This window comes from Sapajus apella, unplaced genomic scaffold, assembly GCF_009761245.1.
Source record: "Sapajus apella isolate SASKATOON/1434 unplaced genomic scaffold, GSC_monkey_1.0 scaffold161, whole genome shotgun sequence".
Taxonomy (NCBI): Eukaryota; Metazoa; Chordata; class Mammalia; order Primates; family Cebidae; genus Sapajus; species Sapajus apella.
In genome coordinates this window covers 1122943-1141478 of record NW_022437101.1, presented here as the reverse complement: position 1 = coordinate 1141478, position 18536 = coordinate 1122943, and the positions used below count along the sequence as shown (strand labels likewise).

Sequence of the window (18536 nt, the reverse complement as noted above, 5' to 3'; positions counted from 1 at the left end):
AGTGGAGATCAAGTGACATTTCTGCATACCCATTCCGTATCTGAGCCTTCCCACCGACTACATACGCGTGAGGTGTCAGCATGAGAACGGGAGACAGAGACGCACTGACGACCCACTGGCAGAAGCTACCTCTCCTCCAGGTCTGGCCACTGCTTGAAGTTTCCTTGGGGGTCACTGCCAGCTTCTCCCTTCTGAGCATCCACAACCGACCTCTGCTTGGCCCTCAGGGATGCCTTCAGGTCCCCGCGCAGGTGGAGGGTGCCGCTGGCCATGCTGTCCAGAAAGCCCAGGATCTGGAGGCAGCTCTGTATCTGAGGTGGGAGTGAGCTGCTGGAGGAAAAGACAGTGCCCAGCAAATCCACAAATGGCCTGGCCTTCATGTCCGCCCAGGAGCACAGCGGGGCGCCCTCTTCCTCCAGGGCTCCAAAACAGCCCAGCAGGCAGAGGTCCTCGGCCAGCTTCTCAAAGAGCCCGTTCCTCCTAAAGAAGTCGCCGTTGACAGGATCCCCGTGCAGCGCTGCGGACACAGCACAGAGAGTGTACAACACCAGCTCCAGGGTCTGCTGGGGGGACACTGCTTCCCATGCCGGCAGCGGGGGCTCCTGGAGGGAGCCTTCCAGGTCAGAGAGCAGGGACAGGAGCCCGTTGAACCCGCTGGAGACTCTGAAGGCGGCACGGCCCTTGGGGGTCTCCAGGATCCGGAGCAGAGACTGAAACACCAAGCAAATCGAAATAAGTGCACTCCAGGAGGCAGATTAGCCCTGAGCTCACACATATTCCTGCCAGAGCTGCCTATTCCCTGTTCCCTCCTCAATGCCTTCAGGCCAGCAAGCTACAGGAAGGTTGATTCTGAAACGCTGAGATGTCCATATTGTTCCTCTTTCCATTTAGGTTTTTCCTGTGTAGATACTAAACTAATCTATAGGGTTGATTTAACTGTCCTGTACTTTGACTTGAATGCATCTCTTTTCAGAGAGTGTCTTCTGTCCCATACCTCATCTTCAGCCCAGGTTGCATGCTCACCCAACCCCCTCCCATTCCCTGATCAAGAGTATCTCATCATACTCTACTGCAGCGACTTGAAAATGGTCTCAGCTCTCTAGCAGACTGAAGCTCCATGAGAAGGGAACCATATCCAACTTCCTTACTACTGTGGAACACTGCACACACTTAATGACAATTTGCTAAATGAGTGGGATGAACCTTCTCTTATACTGTACGGGAGACACACATTGAAAACCTTATAGAAGCAGCTCGTTACTCCTTATCTCCTTCTCCGTGCAAGCGCGGCTTTATCTGTTATATTAAATGAGGCAAACGGTAAAATGAATCAACTTAAAATGTGGTATGAAAAGAATGTGTCAGGCAGAGAAGAAAAACCTGCAATGGAATGAAATGCATAGGTATAACACAGCATAGGCCAGGTGTGCAGAAAGCAGTTAGGCCACTGATGATAGCATACACCGTGGAATCCACCACCCTCCAGATCGCTGAGAGTTTTACTGGCCCACAAAACTTTCATCTCTTCTAAAATCAAACTTTTCTTGGGCAGTTACTTACTTGAGTCCACTGCATGGTATACTCTAGGTAACCAATACATGCTATTGGAAGGAAGGAGGGAGGAAGAGGGCAGAGAGGCTACATTTAAGCAGTTCTCATTCTGTGCTTCATCTAAATGTGAAAAACACATGGACGATTTTAAATATGTATTAAAAGCCTGTAATTTTTGGTACTTATTTATTGACCAGATAAATTGCACTGGACCCCATCTAAAACTCGGGCATTTGACATGTGCTTCCTAGAGAGTGGCCAACCTTGTGGGTTCATTAGTAGATTGCAGAGACAGGTGTGAATTGTTTTATCTTTTCAGATAGTTAATGCTCTAGTGAGACAGGGAATGGGATTGGCTGAGCAGGCACAGTTTGGAGTCAGTTTCAGGAGGCCAGAGACAAAGTTCAAAGAGAAAAAATAAAAGAGAAACTCCCTGTTTGGGGAAGGGTGATGCTGTGACTTAAATGCATGGTTTACGTGATAATCTGTAGTATGACACATGGAAGTTAGCGTAAAAGAGAAAACCGTTAGCTGAGAAAAACAGGAAGGAAGGGAGTGGATGTTTAAATTATTTTTAGTAAATAGAAACAGTAAAGTTACAGGTGACTATTAAAGATGAAGTCATGCACTTTGGGAGAGAAAGGTAATTTTCCAGCTCCAGCTCCATCTCTCTCTTTTTTTTTTTTTTTTGGATTATTGAGACAGAGTCTTGTCCTGTTGCCCAGGCTATAGTGCAATGGCATGAATCACAGCTCAATGCAACCTCTGCCTCCATAATTCAAGCAATTCTCCTGCCTCAGCCTCCCGAGCATCCAGCTCCATCTCTTAAATGCTGACACCATAACCTAACAGTGGTGTTTACTTGTTCTCTAATGTTAGATTCCACTACAGGAAACCCGAGCTACTGGGCAAGTAGTGAGTCTCATGTTTCGGGTCAGAGAACACAAGAGGAGACTGGACTCTTTTGGTGAACACAGGCAAAGATTCCTTCAAATATGAAGATAAAAGGCAGCCAACCATCTGTGTAAAGGGCTTCCAGGGTCCCATCTATGACGTTTCCAGAAATTTAAAAACCAAATCAGATTGCATTTGGAGAATCTATGAAAGGCCAAAGTCCATAATTATATTCAAAATGCATAAATAACATAAAGCAAGGTAGAAAGAGTCATCCTTACCAATATAGTTCAATTGATCTTTTCCCAGTTATAGAAATAGAAAATGCACTACTTACAGTGGTTAGATCAATGATACCCCACCACGTCTCAGAAGGATACTGGGGGGAACTGAATTGCCATTTTACTCTTTGAAAGAAACTCAGCATCAGAGCCACCCACTAAAGGGGGCGGTCAAGTCTGAATTGTGGGAGAGAGTTAAGGGAAATGGACTTCCCAGGCTGCCTGAAAGACAAGGGCAATGATATTGCTTTTTCCTCCCGAGTGAGGATGTGGCCTAATTCTTTCTGAATTTGGCTGAAAACCCAGGGAAGTTGAACGTTGGTGCATGCCCTCAAAGCGAAGCATGCAGATTGTTGGAGTCGGTTCCTCCAGGATGGTGGTACTCAGCGTGTGTATGTGGAAGCTCACGACTTAGGTTGGGCAAGGCCTTTCCCTGTGTAGACAGAGTCACGGCAGCGGCCTGTCCCTGCCCCACACAGGAGACCCTGGGGCCAGGAAAGGCTAAGGCAGCTATGCTGCATCTGTGCCTGCCTTGTGTGAGCAACTCACTCCCAATAAAATGTTATTTCTATGTCTGAGTCAGAAACTCACTCCAACCTTGACGTGTGTGTGGTGGTTTTGGTCCCTCCCTTCTAAATGATAATCCATACCAAAAGCTGTTCACTACGATGAGGTACAGCACACGTCTGAACCTGACCTCATGCCTGGTCACGTGACACATGACATGAAAAGTCCATCAGTCACAAAGACATCAGGAAATCTTAAGCTCTACAATGTTAAACAGACTAAATTTATATGAGTGCTTTCAATGTCTCTAAGACCTCCAGGAGCTTTGTTTAAGGCAAATGGAATGAATAAGCACTTCTGTTTGTCACATAACACATGAAAAAACAAATACCAGGAAAAGAGAATGATTAAAAAACAAAACTAATCAGATTACGTTCAATCGTCTGAGTGCTGGATGATCACCATAAACCCCCCTTCTCTCAAGGAACCCCCTCCCAATTCAATTGTCCAATTTGATGCCAAACATTGCTCAAAAAGACTCCATCATTCAAAGAACGTTGAAGCAGATATTTTAAAAAGCAAAGCAACCCAATAATCGCCCTCATTATGATCTATGTCTCTCAGCAAGTTTGTCACCTGTAATTCCTAGATGGTTATTTTCTTTTCCTCCTGCTGGGAGGGAGAGGAGGAAGGAATGGCTGTCCTTAATTGTTGCTTTGTTTGATTTATTAAATTTAGAGTCATTATCTAAAATGGGGGTAATCTCATTAGAACTTAGACTCCTCTATTATTTCTTGGGATGGGGTTAATTTCATATTTGCAGAGTCATAAAGTAAAGAGTCCAAAATCCAATTACAAAGGCTTAATTTCATAGCAACTAAAGAGAAACATTTCTATCATAAAGGAAAATAAATACTTTGCTACTTCGGGAAATGATTTGTCAGGAATGGGGAGTCTAGGAGGAGGGTCTCCATTACTGTCACTCAACTTTGCATGATAATGCATCACGCAGGGTTTCCAGTCTGTGGAAGGCAGTAAATTTAATCAGCTGAAGTCAAAGTAATCAGGCTGGGGTTGACACATTTCAAGAAAGGTCAGCGTTAAGCACATTTTCTCATCCTAACTCAGTTACCATGTCATCGTCTCTGAGTTAGTATTCCTCCAGCTTGAATCTATAAAATGGATGTCTGCTGCAAAGCGCTAACTACATTAGGGCTAACAGGATTTATTTCACATTCTATTATTTGTTATTCCTCATAATTTTCCATGTGTCATGCTGGAAGACGGGCGAGGTAATACAATTAAGCTGAGAGTTGAACAGCTAAATGTATATTAGCAAATCAATCTGAATTTGTGCATAACCCAATCACAGTCCCACTGGCCAAGGAGAGGAAATTCATTTGCTTACATTATTCTTTAACTCAGTTATCATTTGCCAGAATTAGGTGGTGAAGTCACATGTGCTTCAGTGTTGGTATGGAAGTGCCTGCCACTGGTGTTTGAAATAATTGCCCTAAGTTGCTTCTCCAGAGTGGCTGGCAGATAGGCCACAGGAAAGGGATGCAGAGTGATGCCATGCTGTGAAAACACTTCGGAGATGGGAAATATTTATCAGAGGGGGCACTCTCTCATCCCACTCAGGCACACTTTGTAGACACAGGCCCTATGGGCAGAGTTGGCCCTTACCTTCTAAAGAGAGAGATTCAGCCAGAAACAGTTCACTTAACATCTTTGTTCCAAAGTTCCAGGGGGTTCCCATGATAATTTAGAAACAAATGTAGATCTCATGTCTGATTCCAGCAAACCTTCACCACTTGCTCATGTGACTCAGTGGTGGGCAAGTCTGGAAAAGGCACCATTCCTCCCAGCTGCCCCCTGGAGCAGCCGTGTAACAGCCCTGGCCCTTGGAGAACAATGCCAACTCCTGGGGCCTCCAACTGCCCAGCAGTGACTTAGTACCCAGGGAGAAGACAGCACACTGAGTACAGGCTATGACTTTGTGAAATAAGCTCACCAGTGTTCTTCCCTTATGTGCTCTCTTGATAACTGTGAGTCTGAAATGATATTGAATCTGTAAAACACCATAATGACTTTACATTATTAATTCTAGAAATTTAGTCCTATTGCCCAAGAGTTGACATTCCAATACGATGCCTCTGGGCTACAGAGTAAACAAAAGGAACTTTCTATGAGCAAAGCAGAGCACTCTTTTCTACACTGAACACAAAAATACTTTTACTCTCCAAGCAAAGCAAAAGCAAAACTTCCCTCTCTGTGGATCTGTTTGGCTTTCCATATGGCACTGTCAGAAATAATTATTCACCCACAGACCTGACTGGTTAGGACATGGCTTCCCTGTTCCTATCCTATCAGAATGTGCCAGTCAAGCTGATCATGGACATATGAAGAAAAATTCACCAAACAGCACAGTGAAGTGAAAAGTTCTCCCAGTTTTCAGTTGCCAGCCTTAGATTCAGACTCAATTTCACCATTTAGCAGTTGTGCAATACTAATTTAGCCAATGAAGCTCTCTGGATGTCTCTCTGCCTGTAACATTAGGATATTGTACCACATAAATCTGAGGTCATTCGTAGCTCCAGTATTTTATTTATTTTTGATATATCTCTCCCTTACCCTACTCTTTGCTTTACCCATCCCGCTCAGTCCCCTTACCTCAAATAATCATGGGATTCAAGTGTCTTTTAAAAGGTATTTAACTTTCCTTTTTTTGTTGTTGTTTCATACAAATCACTTTCACTGATCCTATGGCCCTCTAATTAAATCACTGACTGGGTTCTTGTCATCTGTGAAACATGATAATTATGGTCATGACACCACTTTTGAATGGGCCACATGATGCTTTGGCCATACCAATCATTGCTGACTTAGGCCACATAATAACTGGAACAGCTCACATCAATGTCTCACATCACATGTGCAGAGAAATAAAGTAAGTATGATGAACCAAACACCATTCGCTAAAAGTTAAAAAGTTCTTACATATACATAGGCATAACTAAGTAAGTTAGATTGATGATTGACCTAATTTTGGAAATCAGAGCAACTTCACTTCTTTTTAAATTCACCAACAGTCAAGTACATCATGTTAATGAAACATGAGCACATTGGCCGGGCGCAGTGGTCCACATCTGTGATCCTACCACTTTGGGACGCTGAGGTAGGAGGACTGCTTGAGGACAGAAGGTGAAGACCAGAGCAGACAACATAACAAAATCCCCTCTGTACAAAGAATACAAAAATCTGCCAAGTATGGTGGAACATGCCTGCAGTTCTAGCTACTTGGGAGGCTGAGGTGGGAGGATCACTCAGGTGATCCTTTTTAAAAGCCATAAACCCACAAAAGCAATGTAAAAAAAGGAACATCCACAAAACTGAAAGTTGTAGGCAGAAGAGATGGCAAGAATATTTGTTATATATGTTTAACTATTTTAAGACAACTTGATGAATGTTAACAATATTACCAAAACATACACTTATCTCCGTGGCCCAAACATGATAACCCGGCCCTGCTTGTCCCTTTGTGCCCAGTGTTTCCACACCTCTGACTGGCTTTTGCTTCTTTGTCACGGCTCACAGGCTCTCTCCCCAGTGGGTCTTCCTCAACCAAGTAAGGCAGCATTGGTCTCTCCTACTTCTGTGTTCCCATAGCAGCCTGCACTCAGTGTCTAACCAATGCATCTACCACACTGCAGTGTAACTGTTGCTTACTTATTAGCACCAGGCTCTGAGCTCCCAGATGGCAAGGGCTGTATCACATTTGACTATAAGTCCCAGGTACTCTTCATCAGCCCTGGTAATGGGTAGATGCTCAATAAATGCTGATCAAATCAACAAGGCAGCTACTTGGCCATTGCAGATTTTAGCTGCACTTCCACAGTTTACAGTGTCAGAGGAAGCAGCCACCTAGCCAGGAAATACATTTCCTAGCATCCCTTGCATCCAGGTGAGTCCTGCCCAAAGTTTTTCCTAAAGAAAATTGGACAGAAAATAACGCATGCCAGTTCTAGATCTGAATGAAAATGCCTTGTGCAGTTCCCCACCGTCTCTCTTCCCTTGTCTGCTGCCCAAGTTAGATGCCCAGGTGACTGCAGTTCCTGAATGATGGTCGCCAATCATTGATTGGACTATATGTTGGAAAGAAATTTCTAATGTGCCAGGCTACTGAAGATATGGATTTATTTGTTATAGCACCTGACACTACCTAATACAGGGTACTGGCTACCACATACAGTGGCCAACTGAATTACATGAATATGAATGCATGAGTAAATGTGGATCACTTGGTGCATATTCATAGGAAAGCCAATCTCAAAGGAGGACTTGAAATCACCTTCAGGAGATCCAGTTTCAGCTGCAGCTCCCCCTGAGTGGACGAGCACAGAGCGCCCACGATGATGCTCATGTACTCCTCGGCGTTGATGGCTGAGAGCTGCTCCAAGATGCTGAGCGAGGCCTCCCGGTAGCACTCGTCATCCAGGAAGATCTTGATGAAGGGCACCATGCCGTGGTCTTTCAGGACAACTAAGGACCAGACAGAGAGGGCCGGGGGCGGGCGGGGCCTTGCCACTTCAGTTTCAATCAAAAGGAAAGCTTTTTCTTACAATTTTCAAAGTTAATTTTGCTACTTTTTCATGTTTCTCTTTTGTTCACTGGTACATTTTTTGGTGCTCTATACCCACTGTTAAAGTGAGAAGCAGAAAAAAGAAACTGTGGATCTGACCTTTTTTTTTTTTTTTTTTTTTTTAACTGCTTTCTTCTCCAATGAGAATCTCAATTTGGGGAAAAAAATGACCAATAACTCCCCACAGGAGATAAGTTCAAGATGGGAGAAATAAGTGTAAGAGATCTATTGTGCAACATGGTGACTAAAATTAATAACAGTGTCATGAATTCTTGGGGTAAAAAAAGAAAAAAAATAGAAACTTAGGTAATAAAAACTTTAACTAGATCTACCTCTCCTCCCCATAATTTCTTCCCCAGGGACAATAACAATTTTCTCTCTTCTCTCTGCCAAAATTCATATAGAAAGCAAGCCACAATTTAAGCTAAGAGCATATTTAATTCCTAGATAGCTCTTTGGGGGAGAAAATTAAAGAAATTTGACTGGCAGTACATTTTTGCTTAAAAGTAATTCCAAACATTTTTCCCCAGGATTGATATTGGAGTAATCCACGTGGAATAAAAACTAGGAGGTAACTGGATCCTTCAAAGGGCTTGAGGGCAATCCGAGCAGACAGGATTTGTCCAGCTACAGGCTAAGTACCCCCAGCATGGAAATTGCCTTGAAAGCCTGTTTAAAAGTAGATTCCTGAGCTCCACCTCTAATGACCATTAATTAAAGGTCTGGATGTGAGCCTAGGAATATGCATTTAACCAGCACCTCTGGGGAACCTTTCACAGACTAAATGTTAAAGACTCTCTGCCATAATGACATAATATTTTTTTTACATTTGGTATGGTTAGTCTAGGAGACTAAAGATAAAGACGCCTAAATCACCAAACCCAAAACCACTGATATGACATTGTTGGTGTGTCTGAGTCATATTATACATAAATATATATACGTAGATACACACACACACACACACATATATATAGACACATCCATATATATAAAAGAAAATTTGAATGGATTAAATTGCTAAGTCCGTCATATCTGGGAGAATAACAAATTGCATTTCTTTAATGCAACAACAAAAAAAATAATAGCTTTCTTTGTCTGTATTTTACTCTTTGGATCTAAAACATAAAAAAGCACCTATAGTCAGTGCAGCAGGGCACTAATAAATTTCACTTGAAAAGAGGAAAGGGGGCTCTTATTTAGATAAGATAATTTAATTTAATTTAGATAATGCTAGATTTAACGTAGTCTTTTTGTCATCAACTTTATTTAGCAACCTTAGAAGTAAAAGGTGTCAACAGAGGTACAGTATCTATGGATTTACTGATGATCACTGAACATCATCCAGCAGATGGACATTAACCACAGCTAACGCTGTGTATTGGTTATTCCTTGAATATAACCTGTGAACACTGACATAAAGCAGTGATGAGGTGAAGTTGGCACCATCCTTACCTGCATTTCTCACTGAGCCTTTCAGAAGTGTGAGTACAGTCCTCAGCATCACACAGGTGAGTTCTCTTTCCGGATCCTGAATACCAGGAGTGGACAATTTGTTTCCTGCCATGTTGAAGAAGCAACAAAAAAAAAATTGAAGCACATGTCATAAGACCCCAAATCTCTGACTCCAGCTTTCTATCCTCTTAAGGAGATGTGAATATAATGCTTTCATCATAAGAGAGTGTGTATCCCAATTAGTAAGATAGAAGGCAATTACCCCCTACATCAGGGGTTCTCTATCTTCAGCACATCAGCATTCCCTGTAGGGCTTATTTTGTTATAACCCAGAGCCTCATGCTGGGTTCCATCCCCAGAATTTCTGATTTAGTAGTTTTTGGACAGGGTTCTATAATTTGTGTTTCTGACAATTTCAAGTGATGCTGATGGGGCTGATCCAGGGACTGCTCTTTGAGAAGCATTGCCCCAGATGATACACAGAGCCCTGCCTTCTGACTTTTCCTTTGACCCCTTTTATGGTCTGCCATTCATCTTTGGGAGGGATGACTGCCTGCTTATGCCTGAGCCATGGAGAAGCTCAAGAGAATCTGGAGTAAATAGGTGATCCCAGTAGAGCCACGAGGGCGAAACCAGATCTCTATATTCACCTTGAATCCCCATGTCAGAAAAGTGCCTGACACATATTGGAAGCTCGATGTTATTTGGGGAATGAATGAATGAATGAATGAATGAATGAAAATAGAGTTTATAAACCAAGAGACAGAGCATCTAAGAAACAACAAAATACATTTAACAATAGAGAGCACAAAGTAAGACTAGATGCGTGAGCTCACAAAAGAGTTCAAATTCTCCTAGGAATGATCATGAGTTTGGATTTAAAATCAAATTCAGTGTTAGGATTTAAAAGCAAAAAAAATTCCGTTTTGGATTTAAAAGCAAATTCAGTGATAGGCTGCCGAAAAGCAATACCAGCTAAGATAACACGGAACCACTAGACAGAGACTGTGAAAAGGCTTCTCATTTAAACACGAAGAAAAGCAGGGGAAGCACTACATTAACTTCATTCATGATGGGACCTTAGGCCAGAAGTTACTAAGCAGTAGAAAATTTCTCAGGATCACTCAGTTTGTCAGCAGCATGGCTAGGATTCCAGCCCTTAGCTCTGTCCCCTCAGAGAGGCCCAGGAAACAGGCTGGTGACCTTGGCTTAAGTCTGAAGCAGAATTCCAGAAGCAGCCAAAGGCTAGAGAGCTCCCTGACCCTTCCAGCCAGTGCAGTGGGAGAAGGAGAAGGAGAGGAGGGAAGGTGGGGAGAGGTAATCGTCCAGATTCTTGTGTCCCGGTGTCCCTCCTCTAAGATGATTTCCCAGACCAGCAGGTATAGACAGACTGAGGGAAAGACCAGAGGAGCTGGGGAAGGAGCTTCCAAACTTTGCTTCCTATTGGAAAGTCAGTGGAGATGGGAGTTAAAGACCACCATGTAGAGTGACTACAGCAGGATATGTGGTGGGGGGCATGGTGAGGCAGGGCAAAAACCCAACCCCTGAGCCACCATGCACCCTCGTGAGACCCTAAAGCCCCAGGGGAGCAGCAGAGGCTGAGACTCCAGGGTGTAGGGGCCAAGTTAGGGGAAAGGGAGTGTTGCCAAGGAGCCACAGGTGTACAGCCCAGCAGGGCACCAAGACTTGGAGGGACATGCTGGGCCAGCAAGACCCCAGGGAGCTCTCTCCCAGTGGGAGACCACTGAGTCAACAGTGCAAAGTGAGCAGCGTGAGCTAGGCAGCTGTGTCCCAGCAGATCACAGCAGGGCCCCCAAACCCCAGGCCTCTCCAAGCTCCCATTCCTGAGGACCTCTCAGACTCCTGTAGTCTCCCTGTCTGCACACTCACACATGTCTAGGTCAAGAGATACCTAAAACCTGGGAATTCACAAGTCCTGAGTTAGCCCCAAGTTCACCCATCCCTTTCACTTCTTCATGGGGAAGACTGGGAGGCTGCCTGTTTTTGGTGAAACTATGTGCCCCAAGAACACAGTTCTCAATGAAATGGGCATGCTCACTTTCTGTTACATTGATGGGCAGCCAGGTTGGCCCAAAGACCAGGCCTGGCTGACAGTGACCCCTGCCCATCCCTCCCGATGTGCCCAGTGGCACCTGACTTCCTCATGATCTTGGCTTGCTTCCGAAGCTGTGCCAGCAGCAGGCCCAGGAGCCCTGAGTCCCGGAAGATGTCAGTGAAGAGCGGGTCTCCACCGGCGATGCTGAGGATGCTCTGCAGGGCCATGAGGGTGCAGGACGGCCCAGGGCTCTCCTTGATCAGATGCTGCACCTTTCGCAGGATCTCGTGGGGCACATAGTGCAGCTCAAACACCAGGGCCTCCAGCAGCTGGAAGAAGTATGCCTGCACAGGGACCGGCTTCAGGGGCATGATCTCTACAAACTGTGAGATGGGCTGCAGGGTCCACTCCAGCAGGAAGAAGTTTCGAGCATTCCAGGTCCACATGGTCCTGATGGCCGACAAGACTTGTGTGCAGAGGACAGAGTTACTGGCTTTGTGGAAAACATTCTGCAGGACCTGGAAGGCCTGAAGATTCTTAACAGTCACCCCTGAGGAGAAAAACAAGAATGACCTTGCAAGTCATTTCTCCTGCCTGTTTCTACAAATAGATGTTTCACTACTAAGAGGACATGCCATTTGAAGTTTCTGTGTCCTAACTCCTTTGGGCACATGCCTATCAGTCCAGAAAAGCCAGCCACCTGGGGTGCGACGAAGGCTGGTGTGGCATAGTCCAAGGTGCACTCAAACTGTGGCCACTCTGAATTGACATGTGCCGTGAAGGTCAGGTACACATTAGATTTCAAAAAGATGATAACACAAAGGAAATAACACAAAATATCTTATTGACAACCATTTGTATTGACCATACATTGAGATGGTAATATTTGGGATATATTGAGTTAAATAAAATATATTATCAAAAATAATTTAACTTATTTCTTCTTATTGAAAGTTAAAATTACATTTAAAATAATAGAACATGCCTGGCATTTTATGTCCATTGCACAGCATTGGGATAGGAAGATTGGTTTCAATGGATTAAAATTAAATGATGTTGGAGATTACTGGCAGAATCAGTTTTGTTTCTAGACAAACTGATAAATAAATACACTTTCCTGACCCACTTCCACCTTTTCCTCCAGCTTGAAGGTTAAGCCTCATTCTCTCTCCCCCAGGGGACACTGTCAGAAAGCTCCCTGCCTCCAGCCTTCTCTGCCTCAGACACCAGAGATGTTTATGAAAACCCTTTCTGATCCAGGCACTGCCTAAACTATGTCTGCGCCCCTGTGCATTGCTGCATCCCATCCAATGGCCCTTCTTAACCTGAGCCCTGCAGCAGTACAGCCTCCCTGCGTCTGTTCTGTAGCAGCTCTAATTTCCCAGACTCACCCAGCCATCCAGGCCACCATTTATTCCCCAGGCTGTCATTTCTGCCTTTAAGCTTTCTCCCTGCATTAGAACCTAGACAACCCACACTTAGCCTTAAAAACTCCCTCTGGTAGGCCCTCTGTTCAGGATTTCCAGACTGAGCCACCTCAGGCCATGGCTGTGCCTCAGGTCATTGGCATTTCTTAGCCAATTCTCCAGCAGACTAGGGTTCAGGGATGTGTGACAGTCTCTACAGAGGAATTTTAGGGAGCAGACACCTGGCCTGTTCATACTGGCACCCAGCATGGGGCAGAGTGCCTGCCACACAGAAAGTATCCATGCCTGCTAATTGAGTTCATCAGTCAATCAATGTCTCAAAGTACTGAGAAGTCACAGACTCTGAGCCTGGATGGCTGTTCTAGGGCCATCAGCCCCCATTATATAAGCAAATGTTATAGGGTAAATCACACCAGAGGTGAAGAAGAGAACTAGAGGTTGCCTCCATTATTTGAGAAAGTCTTTTGTCTTTATTAAGCAGTGTTTCCACCAAGTCTCATGGGAGACATTCATAACCTCCCCAAAGACTGTGGCATAATCAGAGTCTACTGCACCATTGAAAGGGACACAAAAAATCAGGAGAAGACCCTCTGTAGCCTTCTTAGGACTCAGCACTGACTCTTCCGGTCACCCAGACACAAGAAGGACCCACCAGATGCCTCGTGATGGAACTTGAAGCCTTCAAGCTGAGGGTAAGTGACACTGTCAAACACCTTCAGCTCTGACCTCCCACAGGTCGTCAGCCACACCACCAGCCCAAGGAGCTCCTCCAGGTGCGGGTCCACTTCACTCTGGGTCAGCCCATCATACCTGGGGGTAAGACGAGGTCAGCAAACTGTACTTCCTGGATGGAGCAGCCACATGTGTGCATGGTACTCTTGGGGAGACAGAGGCAAGGCAGATCTGCAAGCTAAGGAAGACCCCACAGTCTGCACCTGAGGCAAGTCAGAGGCAAGGGAGCACCCTGGATAAACACCACTCTGCAGACATCATTCTTAGATCCAAACAAGTGTATTCAGAGCCTGTGAAAAGCTACAGCATCTGCTCACAGGAAAGTCACTTTCCATGGCTGGACCCCCAAAAGACATATGCTTAGGGCATCGGCAGACCAGGGCACCTCCCAAATGAGAGCGCAATATAATAGTTCAACGTTGCAACCAAAGGGTGTGGAAAATAGACTTCCTTGATCCTACTTAAAGGTTGAGTGTGGCTTTTGTATTTTGATTATGAGCAGGTGGCTGTCCTGCTCCTCTTGTGGAGAAAGCCTCTCAAGTCTTATTCCAGCCCTGCCATTTCCAGAGGAAAAGTGCTTGTGGCGTGGCTTCACTTAAGGCAGAAAGGAAAGCCAATGAGCCCACATGGGACCTCCTTGGCACTCCCTGGACCAGGCTCCTGTCCCCTCCCCTGCCTTCTACAAGAAGTCTGGGGAAAACTCAACACCCAATGAACCAAAAAATTGTTCAGGAAATGCTATGACACAGACCTCTGCGGAGGTCATAGTCAGCTGGTCACAGCCCAGACTAATGCAAAACGTGGGATGCCCAGCGGGGCATTTGCACTTAGCATCGCTCTGGAGGAAAGTGCAAGGTATTGACATTTAATCGCATCCTTTTGGACTCTCAGTGGACCAACGGACTTCAGCTCCCTCATCCAAGTCACCACATGTAGGCTCAAGGCCTGGCTCTGCAGGGAAGGGTGTGAGGTGCGGTAGTAGCTCCTCAGAGGAGAAGGGTGTCTTATACTCGACGAGCAAAGCCCAGGTGGCCTTGCCCTGAAGCGGCTTCCCCAAGAGCAGCAGTAGAGTTTGGGCCATCACAGCATTTCTCCGATTTCCATCCCTGGCTCTTTCTAATCCCTGGGCCCCACCCGAAGATGATACGGCAAGGCAGAGTGGAAAGTAAGGCGGAGCCAGCCCAGCCCCTGCTGAACAGTGTCTGAGCTTGGGTTTCCCATGTTTCAAGGATTTCAGAAAGAGGTAGTTCACTTGGGAGCTGATCCCAGAAGACACCAGTAGCGGAGAGGCCATGTGAGACAGGGAAGGGAAGGAAACCAGTCTGAGAGCATTAGCAAGCAAGCACCTCATGGGGCCACCGGAGCTAATCCTTCTGGGGTGCTCTGGAGGCCACGCAGAGTGAGCCCACCCAAGGGCAGCTGTGTTGGGTGTGCACCCATCAGCTCCTTCAGTCATTGGGGGACAGCTGCTCCTGAAGGTGGTTCATTTCCAGACCTTTCCAGCCCTTCAGGCACACAGGCAGGGCAGCTAACAGCAGCACCAGAAGCTCTCCAACAGTCAGGGCTTCTGTTTGAGTTCTGATTGGTGAAAATCAGGGCAACAGACATGCAGGTGACAGGTGCCTACAAGTAAACTTCGTAAAAAGGCTGATTCTCTAAGGAAGTGGTCCCATACCTCTCTGCACAATGAATCACTTTTGCAATAAGAGGTCTATCTGGCTGTGCTCTATGGAGCTATATCTATTTTCCTCCAAAGCACCCCAATGATTCTGAGGACCAGGGCTTTGGTGGTCCTGTGTTCTCCCCCCACCAAACATAGCCAGCCACTTACCGAAGTAACGCCTTGAGCAGCAGAGGATAGCCCTCTGAATTCTCAAACTCCAGGAACAGAGCGGAGGAGATGGGGTAGGAATCCTTCACGAATCCCAGGATCAGGTTTACAGCCTCGCTCACCTCGGGGGCAGGGAGTGTGTCCGTGAGCCTGGAGAGGTTCTGGAGGGAGAGCCTGACACAGTCTGTGGCTGCAGGAGGGAAGCACAGACCTGCTAAGCTCAGAAGCAAGAGCTTCCCTGCCATGGTCCACCTCCCTCCTCTACTTCAAACAACATGTCAGGACATGAATGGGAATTAATCCAAAACATGTTCTGCTGGCTCTTGGATCAAGAAGACTGCCCCAAAGAAAGTGCCATCCTGACGGCCACACGCTGCAAGCCCAGCAGGTGACACAGGAGAGGAAGGCAGCCCCTCAGCCCTCTGTCCCTAATTCTCAGCAGGAGGGAGAGTCCAGGTCCATTAGGTAATGAGATGTAAAATGTAAGACCAAAGCTCATCTCAGACCTCGAGGAGACAATGCTGGAGCTGAGCAGAAATTATCTTGATGAAAAGTTCAGGGAAGGATGTATGAACACGTGGGAGGCAGTGGGTGAAAAGATGGGGTGCTTTGGATACTGAAGAGGCCAGAGGATTGGAACACTGAAGTGTAGCCCAGGGAGAGAAAAAGGGGTGTGGCTTATTTTTAGAAGGCCCAGTCGTGGCACTTAATGGCTACCGCACCAGAGTGGTGCCAGAGCCAGGGAAAGATTTGAGTCTAAAGAAAGAGGCCCTCAGATTTGCATTTGGATGGATCACCGCTTTTAGAAATCTCTCATCAAGAAAAACCTCTTCTGAGTACTGGGGAAGCCAATCCAGTGGATCAGAAAAACTACCTATGAGATAACACAAGCTCAGCCTCTCAGCTGTGAGGACTCAGAAGAGCCGCAAAGAATCACAATCCAATAAGATCAGCAGTATTATTATCCCCATTTTACAGATGAGAGAACTGAGGCATCCTGATGGTTAAGTGCCTGAGCTCACGCTCACTCAACTACGAGGACAGAGCCAGAGTCCATTCCTGGCTGTGTCTCCAGAGTCTTTGGCCTTAACCCCTATACATGGTTTCTAAGATAGAAATCAGGGTGCTGGAATCAAGCATCTTTAAGTTTGAAATTGCATTCTCTTCTTCAACAGATGAATAGCCTTGAAATATTCTTCTACTACTCTTAATCTCTATTTTCCCCATTGCAAAATAGCATTAAGAGCTATCTCAAAGAAACAAGCACAAATGCTTGTTTGTACACATATGTACAAATGGGCACAGCACAGTGTCTGATTGGTAGTATGTGCACAGTTAGATCCTCTTTCCCTCCTTCTTCCAATAGAGCAGCAAAATGAACAAGAAAAGCACTTTTATGAAGGGAGCCAAGCAATGTAGAATTATCTCCTGGGCATGGCTGCCCATTCATCTCTTCTTTGGTCCCAGAATTCTATAGAGAGGCTGCAAGAGCACCCCACATCTCATAGAAAGTGATCCCTCAGCCTTTGCTCTGAGTTCAAGGGAAGCCGTTCCGTGGCCCACAGCCCACACCTAGTCTCCCAGGCCATACCGTGCAGGTACTGGATGATGCTGAGGTTCTGGGCCTTGGAGATTGCTCTCAGCACACAGAAGGTGGGCTCCTTCCAGAAGCAGCAGTTGTTCTCCCGAAGGCAGGTCGTGGCAATCAGCAGAGACTGCAGCTCGCTTCCTGAGAGGAGTCCCTCCAGGCCCTGGGAGTCGCTGCAAATATTGAGCAACATCTGAAAAATAAGAAGACAAAGAGCCAAGGAGGCCTGGTTAGGAAGCCTCCTTCCTCAGACAGATTTGTTCCCTACTTCTCTGGAGCACTGATGGGTATGTCTCAGTGGGAAGGATAGGATTGCATGGGGTCACCCTCTGCTCTAGACCAGCAGGTCAACAGAGCCCCCTAGGAAAGGGCGGCAGGGCCTGGGGCTCCAATGTGACTGCATCAGCCCTATACAAGTAATTGTTATCCCTTCCAAATCAGAATAATAAATAAGCAATTGACTTTGTGTCTTTTTAATAGAACTACCGAAAAATGTCACCCACAATTAAGGTATAGAATTAATAGGACCCTGAGCTGTTTAAAAAGGGAAGTGTTTCAGAATTCCTCATTGACACTCAGACTCTACTTCTCCCTAAGACCACTGAGTCAGCATATAATCTCCTAACTGGGCTCCTTGTTTCCACCAATTCCCTTTCCTGATGGCTAACAGAGGGACTTACAAAATCTTCCTCTCCACGTGGGATAAAATCCCAGCACTGCCTTCTCACCCACTTTATCCACTCCCTTGGGTTCTCGGTGGTCCAACAGGACCTGCTGCCAGTGTGGCAAATATCACAAGCTCCTTCCATGGGAATGAAGGCATTCGCTCCTTCTAGGCTGATACAGAGAGAAGCTGGACATTGTGGACCTCAGCTGCGGGTCCCATTTCCCTGCCTGCCTTGCAGGTAGGTGTGGCCACATGACCAAGGTCTCACCTGCGCCTGGGCTTGCATGGCCATTTCTCTGCTTCTTTCCACTTCCTCCACCCCAATAGGCCAGGCTGCCTCCTCTGACCCTCCCAACCCTCAGCTCTCTACTTAAATGCCACGCCCTCAGAACAGACTTCACGGATTCTCTAACACAGATCACGGCCTCTCACCCTCATCGCCCAGCACACCTTTGGCTTTACCTACATAGCACTTAAAAAATTGCTAACTGCACTGCAGCCTGGGCAACAGAGCAAAGCCCATCTCTGTTTTTTTTTTTTTTCATTGCTGACTACACACTTGTTTCTGGATCGTTTTCCCCTTGTTTGGCTTCTTCACCCTTCTGTCACCTCTCAAAGTGAAGCCCAATGCTTGCTGCAGTAACCGTAGGTGTGGCGTAGAGCTTCGCACAGTAGGGGCTCGGTATATTTTTGTGAAAGTAACAGAAGCCCTTGAGGAATGTAGGCGTGGTCTATTCCCTGTGGCACACATTCTGTCCACACACACAGGACTTCAAAGGCAGACCCTGCACTATTTCCCTGCAGGGCACCTAAAAGCCACACAGTAAACATTTGTGAAAGAGCGTGGTGCAGTGTCCTGGCCTCCACTTAGAATATGATTTACATACAAGCAGTTAACACCTACA

At 46.0% G+C, this 18536-nt stretch overlaps 1 protein-coding gene across 7 annotated transcripts in view; it reads right to left on the bottom strand.

The window, feature by feature from the left end:
* Positions 1–18536, bottom strand: part of WDFY4 (WDFY family member 4) — a 310404-nt gene that overhangs the window by 246450 nt on the left and 45418 nt on the right. For all 7 annotated transcript variants that reach the window (XM_032266899.1, XM_032266904.1, XM_032266901.1 and 4 more), the window contains 7 exons: positions 16968–17157; positions 15377–15566; positions 13466–13623; positions 11484–11936; positions 9331–9435; positions 7585–7775; positions 130–710 (listed from right to left, as the gene is read on the bottom strand). In XM_032266899.1, coding sequence (XP_032122790.1) covers positions 130–710; positions 7585–7775; positions 9331–9435; positions 11484–11936; positions 13466–13623; positions 15377–15566; positions 16968–17157 — 1868 coding nt within the window. The remainder of the gene's footprint in view (positions 1–129; positions 711–7584; positions 7776–9330; positions 9436–11483; positions 11937–13465; positions 13624–15376; positions 15567–16967; positions 17158–18536) is intronic.